Source organism: Trichechus manatus, unplaced genomic scaffold (assembly GCF_000243295.1).
Source record: "Trichechus manatus latirostris isolate Lorelei unplaced genomic scaffold, TriManLat1.0 scaffold00087, whole genome shotgun sequence".
Taxonomy (NCBI): Eukaryota; Metazoa; Chordata; class Mammalia; order Sirenia; family Trichechidae; genus Trichechus; species Trichechus manatus.
Window position 1 is genome coordinate 6890121 of NW_004444023.1, and position 20033 is coordinate 6910153.

General features: G+C 40.6%; 1 protein-coding gene across 1 annotated transcript; it reads right to left on the minus strand.

Annotated features, from left to right (window-relative positions):
- Positions 1-627: 627 nt before the first annotated feature.
- On the minus strand, positions 628-19342 carry LOC111821508 (zinc finger protein 577-like). The gene is made up of 5 exons (XM_023736463.1): positions 18828-19342; positions 10004-10201; positions 8582-8708; positions 8220-8315; positions 628-4007 (listed from the first exon to the last, which is right to left on the minus strand). The coding sequence occupies exons 2-5, from the start codon at positions 10100-10102 to the stop codon at positions 3064-3066; spliced, it is 1266 nt and encodes a 421-aa protein (XP_023592231.1). The 5' UTR covers positions 10103-10201; positions 18828-19342; the 3' UTR covers positions 628-3063.
- Between the last annotated feature and the right edge of the window lie 691 nt (positions 19343-20033).

Here is a 20033-nt window from a genome sequence, read left to right on the forward strand (position 1 = left end):
GGTCTCTTTCTATTGACTTTTCTCCATGTATGGGTCATATTTTCCTGCCTCTTTGCATGCCTGGGTAAATTCTGAGTGGAAGCCAGTCATTGTATATTTTTTACATTACTGGGTACTGGATTTTTATTCCTTTAAAGATTATTGGGCTTTGTTCTGGGAAGCAGTTAAATTTCTTGAACACAGTTTGAACCCTTAAAGGCTTGCATTCATGCTTTGTTAGGTGGGTCCAGAGCAGCCTTTAGTCTAGACCTACTATGACCCACTCACTGAAGCAACATTCTTCTGAAGATTCACTTTGATTCCCCAAATGTTAGGAAGTTTCCATTCCAGTTAGTGTGAACATAAATTATTCCCAACTCTGTGACCTCTGATGATTATTCTGTCTGCTTATTTCCAGTGGTTCTTTCCCCAGCCTGGGTAGTTTCATCACAAGCATGTGTTGATTACAACTTATATAGACTTGAGGGGAAACTCTTAAAAAAAAAAACCCGTTGCCCTCAAGTCAATTCCGACTAACAGCAACCCTATAGGACAGAGTAGAACTGCCCCACAGGGTTTCCAAGGAGCAGCTGGTGGATTCTAACTGCCGACCTTCTGGTTAGCAGTCATAGCTCTTAATCACTGCGCCACCAGGGCTCCATATAGATTCTCTATAGACCACTGGAACTCTCTCTCTTGCACCCTGGGTGCATCTCACACTTCCATGGTACTCTGCCTCAAGCATTTGAGTCACCATGGCCTCACAGAACTCTGCCAAACTCAGGGAGACTGATGGGATATGTCTGCGTTTCCCCTCCCTCCAGGAAACTCACTCCAGGAAGTAATCTAGGGAAATCATAAGGCCCACTTCATTTATTCTCTCTCAGGGGTTGGTTGCTATCCTGAGATTCTTATTGCCCGGTATCTGAGAATCTCATATACTTTATCAACTTCTTTAGTTGTTTAGAGTGATAAAGTATACAGATTAAAAGCTTACTGCTAAAGAAAAAAGAGTTTGGAAATGCCTGTGAAAAATATTGCCCAGCATTTAGGTGTCTTGTGGCACACTCACTCCATTCTTAGAATTATGGTTTTATTAGGAAATTTAGGAATTTATGCAACTCCAGAATAGATATAAATTTGTTTGCAACAATTTCAGCAGCATATATCTCATGTTCCTTTGAGAGTCTTACAATAATTCTTCTCCAGGGCTGACAATTTCAAAAAGATTCCATATCTTAACAATGACAGTGTAAGATTCACTGATTATAGCAAAGTGTTCACGTATTTGGACCATAGTTACTGTAGATCATTATTTTTCTAGGAACATGCCTAAGTTTAATAATTAGGTATGGATTTATCACAATGTGAATTCTCTGAAATCCAATGAAGTTGTTGTTTTAAGTGGAAAACAGCCTCCCAACAACGTCCACGTCCCAATCTCTGGAATTTGTGAATATTTTACATTAAATGGCAAACAGGAATTAAGGTAGCAAGTTTAACTGTTGTGGGACAATATAATTTATTTCTTAAGTTTCAAAAGCTCACATATGGAAAGGAACTGTGCCTCAAGATGAATCAATACCCAAAGTCTCACACAAACCTGAGATGACCTGGAAAAAGAGATTTGAGACTTTTGAATTTATAAGATTTAGACGAGATTTTGGACTTTCAGTTGAAGCTGTAATGGGTTGAGACTTTTGGGGATGTTGAGATATGTTTTAGGGATGTGAATATATTCTCCAAGTGGGATGGACATGAATCACTGGAAGTCAAAGTATAGACTGTGGCAGCCAGAATAGTGGCCTCCCAAAGATGTCCATGTCCTAATCCCCAGATACTGTGAAAATAACTATTACATGGCAAGGGGCCTTAAGGTAGCTGATGAAGTAAAGATTGCTAATCAGAAGATCTTAAAACAGATAAATTATCTGAGATTATCCCTACAGGCCCAATGTAATAACAAGAGTCTTTAAATGAGGAAGAGGGAGGCAGAAGAGTCAGTGTCACAGTGGGGAATGACTTGCTGGGTCATTGCTGACTTTGAAGATAGAAGGGGGCCTAATATTAGCCAAAGAATGTGGGTAACCTCTAGAAGGTAGCAAAGGTAAAGAAAGAGATTCTCTCCTAATGCCTCTGAAAAGAAACACATCATGCCAACAACTTTAGACTTTAGCCCAGTGAGACCCATTTTGGACTTCTGTCCTCCCTAACTGTAACATAATAAATTCGTATTGTTTTAAGCCACCAAACTTGTGGTAATTTGTTACAGCAGTGAACAAGAAACTAATACAGTTTATTTCCACATTCGTTATATTCAGTTTTTCATTATATAAAGTAATTCCTGGTTTCCATGAATATTTCATTAACTGCAGAAGCCTTTCCCACATTTCGAGATATAAAAATGTGACATATGAGTTACACTGGTGATAAAATTTCCATCACTTATTGCTTTCGGGGTTTCTCTTTTCTATGAGTTCTTCCACATTACACTAAAAATGTTTTCCATAGTTATTGTCTGTAGATTTTCTTTCTTTTTCTATGATATGCAATGAGGTAAATTTTATCACTGAAAACACCATCACATGCTTTCCTGAGCATTCAGACCTGTGAGAATTATTTGGTAACAACTGAGATCTTGCGTCCAGGCAAAGGCCCCGAAAATAGCTACATTTCTAACCAATATGGTCTCACTGATGTTTAGTAAGTCTAACTTCTCATAGAAGTCTGATCCACAGCCACTATATCCATAGTGTTCCTGTCCTAAATTAAGCTCTCTGACATATAAAGTACAAGGGATTCATGCTAAAGGCCTTTCCACATTTCTGGTATCCAAGGTTTTTGCCCCTACATGACATCTGCAACATATAAGATGTAATTTATTACTGAAGGTGCTGTCACATTCGCTGCATTTACAAGGTTTACTCCCTGTGATGTTTCCCAATTATCTACTGAGGCCTGACTTCTTGGAAAAGGCTGTTCCACAATCACTACATTTCTACCCCCTACAGGCTCTCTGCAATTTAAGGGCTGAGTTCCTGGAGAAGACATTTCCACAGGCACTGTATTCATAGGGTTCTGTTCCTATATGAGTTCACTCATGTAGAAAGGATTCCCTGAGGAAGGCTTTCCCACCTTCAGTGATTTTATCACTTTCTCTCTTCTATGTTTTTCCTTATGTTTAATGAGTACTGACATTTGGGCAAAAGTTTTGCCACATTCACGACATCCATTCGGTCTCTCCCTGTTATGAGTTCGCTGATGTTGAATGAGCTTAGACTTGCTTCTGAAGGCTTTTTCACAATCACTACATTCATAAGGTTTCTCTCCTGTGTGAATTCTTTGATGCTTGGTCAGGTCTGATTTAAAAAAGAAGGTTCTTCTACATTCACTGCATTCATAAGGCTTCTCTCCTGTGTGGAGTCTCTGATGTGCAATGAGGTATGCCTTCTGGGAAAAGGCTTTCCCACACTCATTGCATCCACAGAGTTTCTCTCCAGTATGAGACTGCTGGTGTCTCTTGAGCCAGCTCTTCCAAGTGAAGGCTTTTCCACATTCACTGCATACATATAGTTTCCCTCCTGTATGAGTTCTCTGATGTACCATGAGCCGTGACTTTCTGGAGAAGGTCTTCCCACATTCACTGCATTCGTGCAATTTCTCTCCTACATATGTTTTATGATGATCATTGAGCTGTGACTTGGTACTACTGGGTTTAACATATCCATGGTATTTAATTCCAGAAAAAGTTTTATCATGCTTCATGTGGACAGGTGATTTCCTGTAACCACTAAACTCATCAGAATCCTTTACTGCATATCTTCTATTCTGGATAACAAAACTTAAAGGAGCCTTCAAACTTTTACAATGCAAGTCAAATGTATTGCCTCTTTGTGTTAAAGGAAAAAGATTTTTGCTTAAATTGGAATTATTTCCAAGTGCGTAACTTTGCTGACATCCTTCCAAATTTTTAAGCTCATTTTGGTTTTCTGAGTGCCACTGCATATGGTCAATCGCCCAAATTTCTTCTAGGAAAAAGAACAATGAAAAAACATCCATAATCATTTTAGGGAGAAAAAAAGGTACCAAAATGCCATGGTCTAGACTGGGTCTTATAAAATCCCACTCTAAAGAAATACACCCCATGGAAATGTCCCTTATGCTCTATGGAAAAAGCCATAATAATAATAAAAAAAAATCAACTACTGTAGAACCAATGATGGACGTATACAAATAATACATATAACTTGGGCAGCTTTACCAATAGAACCTTGCAAAATGAAGAAAGAAGTAAAAACAAATTACTATTGGAAAGAACAAAAAAAATTTGATCTAAGATTGTAGAGGATGGATTCATTCATCCAATATTAATTTATTGAAAGGGTTCATGCTTGGGACATTAAAGTGATTAATGCATTCTCTGTTTTCATTGAGTTGCTGTTATAGTTGAAAAAAAAAATCAACAGGTAAGCAAAGACAAGAAAAATACAGAATGTGGAAAATGGTATGAAGGAGGTGACAGAGTAATGGTAGGTCAATTTAGATAAAGTGATTATCCACAAGAGATGGAAAGTTGAGCTGACCTCATAGGATATGAATGAGCACCATTATGTAAAGAACTATATGAAGAACAAAACAAGAGAAAGAAACATCCAATGCAAAAACATTGAGGGAAAAAAAATTGGGCATGATCAAGAAATATAAGGCTGGTAGACATGGAATATCCTGAGCTTGGTGAAATAGGAATAGTTAAAATTGGAAAAGGTAGGCAGAATTGAAAACAAACAGATTTTACAAGAAGACTTTGGTAGAAATTGGATTTACGATAATAACAATGGCAGTAAGCCACTAAACATTTTTTGGCAGAAACACAAGATGTTCTGAATTGATGTTTTCAAAGGTCACATGATGGTATTATAGAGAATCAGAGATAAAACTATAGAAGAGAATACATACGAGGCTATGGTAGGTTTCAGGCAAGAGATAACAGTAGCTTGTGCGTGACTGACTACCATGGAGATACAGAAACATAGGATATACTCTGGAGGAGAAAAAGGCATATAGGGAGGAAAAGATAAGATTCACTGTTAGAACAAATGTAGGAAGTAGTAAAAGGGGAGAATTAGGGTAACTCCTACATATGTGGCTTAAGCAGCTATGTAGGTGCTGGTGCCATTTAATAAGATGAGGAAGATTAGGGGGATACATTTAGGCATGGGAAGAATCAAGTGCTCCATTTTGCGAAACATCAAGTTTCTCCTGGATGGTATTTTCTGTCCTTCATTCCATTTGAATCTCTCTCAGAGCATAGGAGAATAGTGTGGTGGTTCTCCAACTACAAAGGTCCAAGCTGAATTGCCTAGAAAGTCTTTCAAACTTCATATGCTCGGTCCCTTTCATACCTAATAACTCAGCAACACAAATTCAAGAGACAAAACCTATAGTTAAAAAAAATCCCACAGAACCTACACACAACCCTGATTAAAAAGTAAAAAAAAATTAAAACAAAAATGAAATACAATAACACCAAACCAAATCTACATTCAAGAAAGATGTGATGAATGGATGCAAATGATGTTGTCAGTGAATTACTATGTTGACAAAACTTGAGGAAGGAAAAATAAGATACAGATCTTTCTTTCTATATGGCTAAAGAAACCTCATACCAACCAATAAAATAATATAACATGATCATGACTGAGTTAGTGTGGTATGGATACAAAGTAGAATAAGAATTTAGGAAAGAAGGAGTTCCAAGTACATACCAGAGTAGCCAAAAACGATTTCAAGGAGGTAAAAAGAAAGTACAAAGTGAAAGAAGAAAGTATTTGGATGGAAAAATTGTTTAACACTATGAAATACATAGATACCAGTCTTCACATCATCTAATAATAACAATAATGACAATAAAAGCTCTGGACACTGACGCTCCAGGGGCTTCGGTTGGTGATAGATACCAATTCACCTGAGAGGGTAGAGAGTCCCTTCCTGGGACATGGGAAGTTGTGCATTGGGAGCCTTCCCAGATCCTGCCCCATACACCTCTTCATTTGCATCCTTTTTGCTATAATAAAACTGTAATTGTACATATAGCAATTTCTCTGAGTTCTATAAGTCATTTCAACAAATTATTCCAGCCAAGGGAGTAGTGAGAGCCAGCAGGTGAAAAGTGAGGAGAGCCCTGGGAACTCCTGAAGTTATGGCTGCCATCATGAAGGGGTAGTGGGAAAACAACAAATTTGTAGCCAGCAGGTAAGAAGTGATGGTGCCAAGCTTGCAGGTGTCTTCTTAAGTCTTGGGCAGACTTAGTAGTCTGCAGGACTGTGTCTTTTACGTGGTGAGATCTGACCTAGCTCCAGGTGGTCAGGATCAGAGGAAGAAGTGCTGCATATGCAGCTGGTGTCAGAAGTGCAACAGTTGGTAGTATATAAAGTATTGATCTTTAATAGTTTGATGTCAGAGAAGCGGAATTTGATTTTTTCTCATCACTATCAGAGTAAAGTTTAAATCTCGGTATTGTGTGGTGAAAAATTACTGTACCCAATGAATTTGGTCTTTGACCCTGATTCCTAGGAGGTAACCTCTAAATTCTTATAATTTCCCAAGTGATTAGAGTGTATTTGTTATTCATGGAGGGTTCCAGACCACACCTGACAGTTTATGGTAACAAGATGACTCAGGATGGAAGCTAGTCCACACCAGAAGGAACCAGCATATGATAATAGCATAACTGCCAGGGATGGGATAAGGCTGGAGATTCAGTTCAATCACATGGCCAATGATTCAATCAATCATGTGTACATAATTACACCTCAGTTAAAAACTCCAGACACTGAAGGTTGGGTGAGCTTCCTGGTTAGTGATGAACACCGACACACCAGAAGAATTATGCTTCCCTGAGAAATGGAAACTCCACGTCACGGACCCTCCTAGACCTCGTTTTATGTGTCTCTTCTTTTGTATCCTTTTTGCTATGATAAAATTGTAATTATAACACTTTCCTGAGTTCTGTGAGTTATTCCAGTGAATTATTGAACCTGAGGGGGTACAAATTTGACCTGCAAATCTGTAGCCAGTTAGTCAAAAGTATATATATACTGGGGACTCCAGAGCCTGCAAGCAGCGTCCTGAGGGTGTAGTGGGGATCCTCGAATTTGTAGGCAGTTGGGTTGCACGTCTCTGGGGACATGACTCTGTGCTAAAAACCCTTCCCAGACTTCACCTGTGCATCTCTTCGAGTGCATCCTTCTATGGTTATGTTAAAATTGTTATAGTGAGTATAGTCCTTTACTTCGTTCTGCAAGTCATTCTAGTGAATTACGGAACTGAGAGGGGGAAGTAAGCCAGCAGGGGTGACATGTGCCTATTCGGTAATCAGAAGAACTGAGTCCTTTTAACTTGTGAAGACGCAGCTCTGGGTCACTGAGGGCCACAGAAAGGCTGCATTGGCAGCCGATCTAAAGGACAGTATCCTTTTAACTTGTAAGGTATGACCTAACTCCTGGCAGTTAGGGTCAGAGAAAGAAAGTGCCAGGTGGGTAGCTGGTGTCAGAGATAATCTTCACATTTTGGAAATTGGCCTTACATCAATTTTTATTTACACAAGTGTCAATTTGGAAGATTCCCCACCAGAGAACAGAGAGCTCAGGCCTACTAAGGAATTAAACTTCTAATATGAGAATCAAGCAGAAGATAAACAGAATATGGGAAGCAAGGGAAGCAGAGAGAGAAAAAAATTGATAGAATTGCCCTAAGAGACGAGGTGTGTGATTTTTACATGAACTAAGGTGAGGTGGATCGTCAGGAAAGGAAAACAACTCTTTCAAAAGAGTCAGGGATATGAACACTGCTGAGTACAAGGTTGTCTGCAGGAGTAGAGAAGGAGGATTTCATAGCAATAAACATGGAGAGCAGGAAGTAAGACAGCTGCAGAAGAAAAGAAGAAAATGTGAAGACACTGGGAAGAATGGAACCAGGCAAGAAATCAAGGTCCTACATGAGACAGACTGTGATCAAATTCAGGAGAGAGAAAAAAGGAGGACATCGTCCCTTAATGAAAGGCAAGTAAAAACAACCCTAATCAAGAGCAGAGATGTTAAAGGTATTCATCAGCACTCTGGGGTACCAGCTGGTGCAAGAAAAGTCCTCTAACCAACACTTAAAAGTTGTTTCAACCCTTCACTGACCACCTGGGATTTTAGTGTCATTTCTGCCCATTGTCTGGCTTGTCACTCACTCACCTGGACTGGTCCAACTGTGGATTGCTCCCTCCACTATCCATGGTGGTTCTCCTTGTTCCAACTTGAAGACTGGATTTGGTTTGGTAGCTGGGTATCCTGTAAATGAAAAATCACTGAACACTTGGCACCAAATATTTATGCTTGGGGAGTCTATGGAAACTGGAGAAAGTTGTATTTCAGGGACCACATTATTTGTATTTTGGTAAGTAAAAACCTTTTATTCTGGAGGAGAATAAAAGTCTATGACGTACAAGGCTTCAGTCTAAATACTAAATATTTATAAGGTTCTTCAGATTTCACCAGGTGAAAGAGAAAAAATAATTGATAGAACCCAGTCAGTGACCCTGTGATGCTGTCCTTACCTACTGATACCAGGTTGTTGTAGTTCTCCAACATCACCTCCTTATACAGGTCCTTCTGAGAGGGGTCCAATAACTGCCACTCCTCCCAGGTGAAGCCCACGGCCACATCCTCGAATGATAAAGATTCCTGTAATAATACATTGCAACGGAATCTGAGGTGGATATCAATAGATAATGTGGAAGAGATGGACAGGAATATGTTCTGATCATTTGCCCCATGATAAACTGTGCACACTGCGACTATTTCACATACCACAGGACCACAGAATTCTACTAACTAGGTTCTCCTAGCCTAAAAAAATACTACAACAATATTGTGCATATGTAAAACAACGTGCAGTAAGAATGTTCATTATTTCGTTGTTTATAACAGCGAGAAACTACCAATAATCTAAATTTCCATTAAAAGCAAACAGAGCAAAAATACAATATGTCAATGCTATGAAATTCATATGTTAAAACTGATGAAGTTATGCATATATACTGACTCTAAGACATTCTCTTAAATGAAAAAAATAAAGCCCCTGAATAGTATATATTATGATCCAAGACGTAAAAATTCTTAATAACATATACAATGGTATATGTATAAATACATGTGCATATACAGAAGTCTGTATAAGTATACAGATAAATGTAAACATGTTCTACCACATGTAAATTTACAGAATGGGACTGGATGGAGACCCAAACTATTCATATTTCTTACTTTTGCATTGGTAGTTGGGCAGGAAAGAATAAGGGATATTCTCTTTTTCTACAATATTTCTGGTTGCTTAAATCTCTTCCATGCAAATGTGTCATTTGAATTATTAAAAATATGAAAATTAAAACAAGAGTACTTGGATGTTACTTCATTTTTTGAACCTGGTTAAGAAGGGACAAAGGGAGCACTGTCATATCTGTACTAAGAATGAAAGAATGGAACTTGCAGCTGTCTACCAAAACAACAAAAATTTGGTAGGAAGAATTCGTCTTCAAGCACCCCATCATTCTATTGGATAACTCCAGCTTTATTCCTGAGTAAAGTCAGACTACCAGAAGGCTCTCTTGTCAAGCAAAACTGTTTTTGAGTAATTTTTCCAATTAAGTTTTGCTTTGGTATGACTTACTTAGCTAACTCTGAGGAATTTTTAAGATCCAAGAGCAATAAAATGTTTATTTTCCCTGAAGAACTTGTCTTCTCCTCACAGACATTGCAAATCATGTAACTTTTCATGTTTTTCTTGTCACTATGACTGCCACGAAAAGTACATACAAGTTCATAGCTAAGGTAACTCACAGAGTCTTACAAAGTCACTCATCAATGTTTCAATGTCAAGAACTTCTAAGAACCCTATGTCTCGTTTAATCAAGCTGTTTTGTATAAGCTTCCACAAATCCATTGAGGAACAAGGGTAAAATTGGTCAAACAAACCCCACCTGGGCCTTGGTCATTTTCTTTGTTCTGAAGAAAGAGCTAATAACTCTAGGGAGTGTTCTGTCTTGTCTTCTCTGGACCTCTGTGAAAGTTGTGATCATATATCTCAGGTCAGACTGTTTTTAGAAACAATGATCTCCCAAGCCGGGAACTTCTTAGTTCTCCATCACTTAAAATGTCTTGTTCTTGCAGACCAGAAACTGTGGATTTAAGAGCAAATTCAATTATAAGAAAACACACACCTGGGTCCACACTTGGTCTGTCTTACCATGTGGACTCACTCTAACATAAGGCCCCAGTATTTCACCTGTCTCTGTATAACACCCTGGAAGCTTTTACATCATGGGGCAGGCTCCATAGGAAAATACGGAATAAGCAAGTAAGTGAGAGAAATGCCTTTGTTTTTAAGTAAAGTCAGAAGACCATGGATGTGAAAGAGGAGACAGGAAACCAAAATCAGCTCATGGTCTTGTTCACTGACAAGATCAAACATAGATTAGCTTTAGGAAAGACAACATACAAAAATATATACCATTTTTAGATACATACATATTGAAAAGTCCAAAAATAAGCATGAATATAATGTAAAATTTCAAGACAGTGGTTACTTCTGGAAAGGAGGAGGAAGGAATGGAGTTTAGCTGTAACACTTTCTTTCTTTCCAAAAGAAAAACAAAATGATGTAAAGCAAAACAAAAATGAAATAATAACCTCATATAAACATTGTATGTTACTGTTACATGGCAGAACATTACTGCAGAATATTCTCCCACTATGTACTGTATGTTTTCAAAATAAGTATCACCTCTGACCCAACATTTTGTTTTTGGTAATTTATACGAAGGAAAAATGAGAAAGTAAGCAAAAACAAATGTAAAGGTACTATTTAGGTCTACTGATAGAGAATTAATTGAATGAGAAATTATAATCCATTTAACGATTACAATGTAATTATTTAATCGTGTAATCCATACTTAACTGAAATAAAAAAGATGTGCACAATATGGTCAGTGAAGAAAGCACATTACTTTTTTAAAATTAATGTAATTATAAATACATATATAACCATATATTTCTACAAAATAAATACATCTATATATGTGTATCTCACACACACACACACACATACACTCACAAAGGGAAATATAAATTAGTAATTATTATGGCTGAACATTAGATTGGAAAGTGAATTTTAGCCTTTAATAAGCATATAATCTTAAAAGAATTAAAATAAGGATTTAAAAATTAAATTATAAGTAAAAAAAAAAAGAGAGAGAGGATGAAAGAAAATTAAGGATGGCACCAAATGATTATAATCCGTAGCCTTATATGCTTTTGGAAAGAATGAAGAAAGGCCATTTGTCCATAGGATGTTCTGCCTTCTGGATTTGCCTGATTGCTTCCCATAGTATACTTTAACTTGTTCTTCCCCACCTCCCTCCACTCCCAGTTTTTCTTCTAAACTGGGCAGTTGAACTTAAGAGGTTTGATTAGTTTTTTGTTGAATTTTTATGTCAAGAATCCTTCAAATGGTGCTGTGTACCTCTTACTGCCTCTTAACATATTAAGAGGCACTAGGCTGTAAAAAATGGCGTAGGACCTCTTCATCTAACTTCACAAGGAGGGAGGAGAAACATTATCAGCATCAACAGCCCAAGGCTGATTTCTGTGAGGTGGAGGTGAGACATACCTTCAACCTCCAACCTTTCTACCAATTCTGACACCAGCTGTCCCTCCCATGGCACTCTCTATTTCTCTGCTAGGTTTGATAATTCATTCCAATGGCCACAGAGAACTCGCAGACAACACTCACAATTATGGGGTTTGTCCGTTATCTGTTGTTGTTGTTAAGTGCCTTCAAGTCGGTTGTGACTCATAGCGACCCTACGTACTACAGAATGAAACACTGCCCGGTCCTGCGCCATGCTCACAATCATTGTTATACTTGAGCCCATTGTTGCAGCCACTGTGTGAATCCATATCGTTGAGGGTCTTCCTCTTTTTCACTGACCCTGTACCTTACCAAGCATGATGTCTTTCTCCAGGGACTGATCCCTCCTGATAACATGTCCAAAGTATGTAAGATGTAGTCTCACCATCCATGCTTCTAAGGAGCATTCTTGTTGTACTTCTTCCAAGACAGATTTGTTCATATTCAATATTCTTCACCAACACCACAATTCAAAGGCGTTAATTTTTCTTCGGTCTTCCTTATGCATTGTCCAGCTTTTGAGTGCATACGATGTGACTGAAAATATCATGGCTTGGGTCAGGTACACCTTAGTCTTCAAGGTGACATCTTCGCTTTTCAACACTTTAAAGAGGTCTTTTGCAGCAGATTTGCTCAATGCAATGCGTCTTTTGATTTCTTAACTGCTGCTTCCAAGGGTGCTGATTGTGGATCCAAGTAAAATGAAATCCTTGACAACTTCAATCTTTTCTCTGTTTACCATGATGTTGCTTATTGGTCCAGCTGTGAAGATTTTTGTTGTTGGTTTTTTTTTGTTGAGGTGTAATCTATACTGAAGGCTGTGGTCTTTGATCTTCCTCAGTAAGTGTTTCAAGTCCTCTTCACTTTCAGAAAGCAAGACTGTGTCATCTGCATAACACAGGTTGTTAATAAGGCTTCCTCCAATCCTGACACTGAGTTCTTCTTCATACAGTCCAGCTTCTTGAATTATTTGCTCAGCATACAGATTGAAAAGGTATGGTGAAAGGATGCAACCCATACGAACACCTTTCTTGATTTTAAACCATGCAGTGTCCCCTTGCTCTGTTTGAACAACTGCCTCACGGTCTGTGTACAGGTTCCGCATGAGCACAATTAAGTGTTCTGGAATTCCCATTCTCTGCAATGTTATCCAGAATTTGTTATGATGCACACAGTTGAATGCCTTTGCACAGTCGATAAAACACAGGTCAACATCTTTCTGGTATTCTCTGCTTTCAGCCAGGATCCATCTGACATCAGCAATGATATCCCTGGTTCCACATCCTCTTCTGAATGCGGCTTGAATTTCTGGCAGTTCCCTGTCGATATATACTGCTGCAACCGCTTTTGAATGATCTTCAGCAAAATTTTACTTGCATGTGATATTAATGATACTGTTTGATAATTTCCGCATTCAGCTGGATCATCTTTCTTGGGAACAGGTGTAAATATGAATCTCTTCCAGTCAGTTGGCCAGGTAGCTGTCTTCCAAATTTTTTGGCATAGACAAGTGAGCACTTCCAGCTCTGCATCTGTTTGTTGAAACATCTCAATTGATATTCTGTCAACTCCTGGAGCCTTATTTTTTGCCAATGCCTTCACGCAGCTTGGACTTCTTCCTTCAATACCATCGGTTCTTGATCATACACTACCTCTTGAAATGGTTGAACATTGACCAATTCTTTTTAGTATAATGACTCTGTGTATTCCTTCCACCTTCTTTGATGCTTCCTGCATCGTTTAATATTTTCCCCATAGAATCCTTCACTATTGCATCTCAAGCCTGAATTGTTCTTTCAGCTTGAGAAATGTCGAGTGTGTTCTTCTCTTTTGGTTTTTTATCCCCAGTTCTTTGCACATGTCATTATAATACTTTGTCTTCTCTAGCCATCTTTTGAATTCTTCTGTCCAGTTCTTTTACTTCATCATTTCTTCCTTTTGTTTTAGCTACTTGACGCTCAAGAGTAAGCTTCAGAGTCTTTTCTGACATCCATTTTGGTCTTTTCTTTCTTTCCTGTCTTTTAAATGCCCTCTTGCTTTCTTCATGTATGATGTCCTTGATGTCATGCCACAACTCATCTGGTTTTTGGTCATTAGTGTTCAACGTGTCAAATCTATTCTTGAGATGGTCTCTAAATTCAGGTGGGATATACTCAAGGTTGTACTTTGGCTCTCCTGGACTTGTTCTAATTTTCTTCAGTTTCAACTTGAACTTGCATATGAGCAATTAATGGTCTGTCCTGCAGTCGGCCCCTGGCCTTGTTCTGACTGACGATATTGAGCTTTTCCATCATCTCTTTCCACAGATATAGTCAATTAGATTCCTGTGTATTCTATCTGGCAAGGTCCATGTGTATAGTCACCGTTTACGTTGGTGAAAAAAGGTATTTGCAATGAAGAAGTCGTTGGTCTTGCAAAATTCTATCACGCAGTCTCTATCATTTCTATCACCAAGGCCATACTTTCCAACTACCAATCCTTCTTCTTTGTTTCCAACTTCCACATTCCAATCACCAGCAATTATCAATGAATCCTGACTGCATGTACGCTCAGTTTCAGACTGCAGAAGCTGGTAAAAATCTTCAGTTGCTTCATCTTTGGCCTTAGTGGTTGGTGCATAAACTTGAATAATAGTCATATTAACTGGTCTTCTTTGTAGGCGTATGGATATTATCCTATCACTGACAGCGTTGTACTTCAAAGTGGATCTGGAAATGTTCTTTCTGACGATGAATGCAACACCATTCCTCTTCAAGTTGTCACTCCCAGCACAGAAGATCATTATGATTGTCCGATTCAAAATGACCAATACCAGTCCATTTCAGTTCACTAATGCCTAGGTATTGAACTTTATGAGTTCTATTTCATTTTTGATGATTTCCAATTTTCCTAGATTCATACTTTGTACATTCCAGGTTCTGATTATTAATAGATGTTTGCAGCTGTTTCTTCTTATTTTGAGTCATGCCACGTCAGTGAGTGTCTGTGATCTACTGCTCCTATAACAGAAATACCACAAGAGGATGGCTTCAACAAACAGATGTTTATTCTCTCACAGTCTAGTAGGGTAGAAGTCCAAATTCAGGGCGTTAGCTCCAGAGGAAGGCTTTCTCTCTCTGTCTGCTCTGGAGGAAGGTCCTTGTCATCAATCTTCCCCTGGACTAGGTGCTCTCAGCACAGGAACCCTGGGTCCAAAGGATGCACTTTGCTCCCAGTGCTACATTGTTGGTGGCACGAGATCCCCATGTCTCTATGCTTGCTTCTCTCTTCTACATCTCAAAAGAGACTGACTTAAGACACAATCTAACCTTGTAGATTTCAGTCCTGCCTCATCAATATAACTGCTGCTAATCCCATCTCATTAATATCATAGAGATGATTTACAACACATAGGAAAATCACATCAGATGACAAAATGGTGGAAAATCACATAATACTGGGAATCATGGACTAGCCAAGTTGACAGACATTTTTGGGGAACACAACTCAGTCCATGACAGGGTTTATTAGGGAAGTAACAAATTACAGTTCAGGATCAGGAACAACGCAGGACACAGTTCTTCAATCAGCACAGGCTCTTCTCAGCCATGCCTGCAGGCAGGCCTCTCGGATCCTTGGCCTGGCCTCTGCCCTGCTCTGGCAAGTGTTACAAAGCTGTTTAGCTCCACCAATAAATGCCTGGAGGCACCCTACTCCACTAGTCAGCCTTTAGCCTAGAGACACTCAGCTCTCTGATTCCATGGGTTGCCATGCCCACCATAGTCGCCTTGCTCCATGGGCCTGGAAGTTTACCACCCCATCTCGCACTGGTCTCCTGGTTCTGTTTCTGTTGTCTGTCTGTCACTGCTTCTCACTTTTGTGTGGCCTTTCTTGCTATGGTCTGGTAACTCCCCCCTAAGTTATTGGGTGGGACTGTGCAAATAGGGTAATTGTGGCCCATCAAGGGAATTGGTTAGTTTTGCCATCTTGCTGGGCTTGAAATGAGCCACACCAGAGGTGGGAAAGAGGATGCTGCCACCACCAAGGAAGAACAGCCAGGAGCAGAGAGCGGGTCATTTGAACCCAGAATCCCTGCGCTGAGAAGCTCATGGAACCAGAAGACAGAGAGAGAGAGAGAAGCGGTGGCAGAGAAATGACAGCAGGAGATGGCATGGTGGGCTTCCTGGCCCACAGAGCAAGAAAGCTGAGTGTCTCTGGGTAAGACGCTTGCTAGAGGAGTAGGGTGCCTCCAGGCACTTAGTAGAGCTAGGTTTGCCCATCCACAGAGATAAAGATGAATGCCTTCAGGCGGAGGCTTACAGGCGGAGTGGGGTGCCTCTGGGCACTTATAAGCAGATCTAAAAAAGCTTTGTAACACTTGCCTAAGCAGGGCAGAGACCTAGGGCCAGAGAGAGGTGTGCCTGCAAGCATGATTAAAAAGAGGCTGTCCTGATGGAAGAACTGTACCCTGAGCATTCCTGAACCTGAACTGTAACCTGTTACTTCCCTAATGGAAGCCTTGGTGGCGTAGTGGTTAAGTGGTACAGCTGCTAACCAAAAGGTCGGCAGTTCAAACCTACCAGGCGCTCCTTGGAAACCCTATGGGGCAGTTCTATTCTGTCCTATAGGGTCGCTATGAGTCGGAATCTACTCGACAGCAACGAGTACTTCCCTAATAAACCCCATAATCGTTAGTATTGTCTGTGAGTTCTGTGTGGCCATTGCAACAAATTATTGAACCCATCAGAGAAGCAGAGAGTGCCATAGGAGGGACAGTTGGTGTCAGAATTGGTAAAGATAGCAGAGAGAGGAGGCATGTCTGACCTCTACCTCGCAGGAAGCAGCTTTGGGCTGTTGATCTTGATTCTCTATCCCTCTTGTGAAGTTAGAAGAGGTCAGACACTGCCCCCATGCCATTTTTACACCATTTTGTGAAATCTTCTGTGTTACAGCTCTCAGTGTCTCCTGGGTCTAGGAGGTCCTCAGTGCAGGGATGCCAGGTCCAAAAGTGCTCCGTTCCATTCTCTTCTTCTTGGTGATAGTGAGGTCCCCTCTTTCTGCCTTTGGGATGGCTCAATTTAAGCCTAGAAGGACAGCAAAACTGACCAATCCCCTCATCAGGGTTCCATATACCTTATTTGCATTATTAGCAAGCTGTCTAATCCCCTTGGTTGGCCACAAGCATCTTATTTGCATAAACGATCCATCATACTGCATAGGCAAAAAAAAAAAAAAAAAAGGAAGGGGAACTATGATAGTATGTAAGAGACAAAACGAACAAATGCAATGCCTGCATATCATCTACATCATGATCCAAACAATAGAATATTAAAAGACTACTTTTAGATGATCAGAAAAACTGAACATGGATTGGGGATTCAATGAAATAAAGGAAATGTTATTAATTTTGACACATTTCAAAGTGACTTGTTGCAGTGCAATGGATCGTTTTTATATGGTCTTTCTTGATTGTGTGGTACTATGCAAATAAGATGCTTGTGTACCACCAAGGGGAATGGACAGCTTGCCAATAACACAAATAAGCTGCATGGGGGTGAGGCTGTGCAAATAAGGTGTACGGAACCCTAACAAGGGGATTGGTCAATCTGGGGGATGGTTTAAAATGAGCCATTCCAGAAGTGGAAAGGGGGAACTACACTAACACCAAGAAAGAAAAGCCAGGAGTGAACTGTGTCCTTTGGACCCAGAACCTCTACACCGAGAACCTGCTAGGCCCAGGAGACAAAGAGAGAGAGAGCTGTAACACTGGAGACAGCTAGATGCAGTGGCAGGGAAACAGCAGCAGTAGAGGCAACAGAACCAGGAGAACAGCAGGAGATGGTACAGTGGGCTTCCTGGCCAACAGAGCAAGAGAGCTGAGTGACTTCAGACCAAGGCTTACTGGCAGAGTGGAGTGCCCCTGGGCACTTACTGACAGAGCTAAAGAGCTTTTTGTAACACTTGTCTGAGCAGGGCAGAGACCAGGCCAAGGGGCCAAGAGCCAGAGAGAGGCTGGCCTGCCGGCACAGCTAAGAAGAGGCTGTCCTGATCGAAGAACTGTATACTGAGTCGTTTCTTATCCTGAATTGTAATAAACCCCATAATCCTGAGTATTGTCTGTGAGTTCTGTGTGGCCACTGCAACAAATTATCGAACCCAACAGAGAAGTAGAGAGTGCCGTGGGAGGGATGGTTGGTGTCAGAATTGGTAAAGGTCGGAGAAAGGAGGTATATCTGACCTCTGCCTCACAGGAATCAGCCTTGGGCTGCTTATCTTGATTGTCCTCCCCCTTATGAAGTTAGAGGAGGTCACGCACCCCGCCATGCCATTCTTACATGCTAAGTGAAGTGAGTCAGTCACAAATGGATAAATATTATATGATCCCACTTATATGAAATAGACAATTGTACAGAGACCAAAACTTTTCCAGGGATAGAAAAGAGAGAGAAAAAAGATGGCTTTGCTTCGGGGACACTGAGTTTCTGTTAATGGTGGAGGAATAATTTGGAAAAAAAAAAGTGCTGATAGTTGTACAACATGATGAATGCAATCAATATCACTGAACAGTACATACAGAAATTACTGAATTGGCAGAACTTTTGTTATATTTATCACAAAAAATTATAATCAATATCTAAACACATGATCCCAACGGTAAAAGTGAAATATACTAAGCATATACAGAATATAATGAGAGTTATTTTGAATATTTAGGATGATGGGAATGTCGTTAATTGGGTCGGAATGAATCTGAAAACAAATTTAAAATTCGACTATACAGTAAACTTGGAGACACGTGGATCAGAAAAGCCATCCTTTAAAGTAACCATATGATAAAAAATAAACATGGAACTTCCCAAACACTGCCCCAACACGACCTCCACGACTCACTTCTCCAACAGCGGACATCCCAACGCAGACACCCCATTACGTGCTACTCTTAACAGACCTCAGTACCGACATGCCCCAACACAAAACTCCACGAGCTCCCCCTCCACTGGCAACCCCCAACAAGGCTCCCCCAAATGATCCTCCAATATGGAACCACTCCCACTCCACCCCATGGAGGACCCCCACTCGCTCCCCTCAACACTGACCCCGACGCGCTCTTCTCGGCCCCAGAACCCAAAATTGACCTGACAGACGACCTCTGTCTCGACGACTGGAAACGAATGCCGGAACTCACGTCTCTAAACACTTTTCCTCTGGGCCCTTCACCCCAGGGCCACACCTCCGCGGCTGACTGAACCCACAGAAGCTTTAGGGATAGCGGTCGAGAAGAGCCACCTGGCGTCTTTCCAGAAATTCGGACTCTGGCCGTCAGGCCTCCGTTTATTACGTAATATACGCGCGCCGGTTCGCGGATACGTGCCGGGAGCGGCCATTTATCAACCAACAGCCGTACAGAGGGCGACGCTGCGCTTCTCACTTCTTACTCGTAAGGCACAGGACCATGAGAGGCAATTGAAAACGACCTATTTTGCCCCATTTCAAGGCCAACTCAACCACTGGGCGTCCAGTTTACAAAATCTGCCAAGAGCGCTAAACAAACCGCTGAAGCCTGACACGATCTCTCTCCAGGTTGGGCAAAGATGATCGCGGACTTTCAGGCACGTTTAGCCTCAGACAGGCGGGGAGAAGTCAAGTGAGTGCGGCCATCTTAGAGGAAGTTCAAGTCCGTACGGAGAGAACCCCAGCAACTCTTGGAGGGAACCAGCTGGCATCCTAGGAATCCTTCTGGCTGAAGGGAGCTTTTTGGAGGAAGCTACATTTCTGGAGAAGCTGTCAGTCACAAAATGGGCAAAACAGCGGGTGAAACATCTCTTGTTTTGAGGGTGGGGGAGCACAAGGATGGGGGAAAGGGATGATCAGGGGACACAACAGTGGCTGAGCCAACGCAGAGGCGTGGCTTTCCCGTTCACCTGCGCAGAACCAAAAGCCTAAGGAACTTTTCGTCCACACAGGTGAGAAATGCCTGGAATCAAAAGCTCACAGAAGGGGAAGTGGTTCTGTTTAATAATGAGGCCTGATTGATTAACTGAACTGGTAAGTAGCCCGGGCCAAACCCTCTCCCATAATTAAAGAGCAAGGCTCAGGATTTACGTCACTTACGCAAGACATTTGAAAACACTCTTCAGCCTTCCAACTAATGGGATGATTGATCATTCATTCATTCATGTAACAAATGTTTATAAAATGCCTACTATGGGTGAAGAACTGTTCTGCGCGCTGAACATAAAAGAGCTATATACACACAAAAAAATGCCCTGCTGCTTGGAGCTTTAAATTGTACTTGGGGAGATTTCAAGTTTTAAGTTGATGATTGGATTTTCTTCTTCACA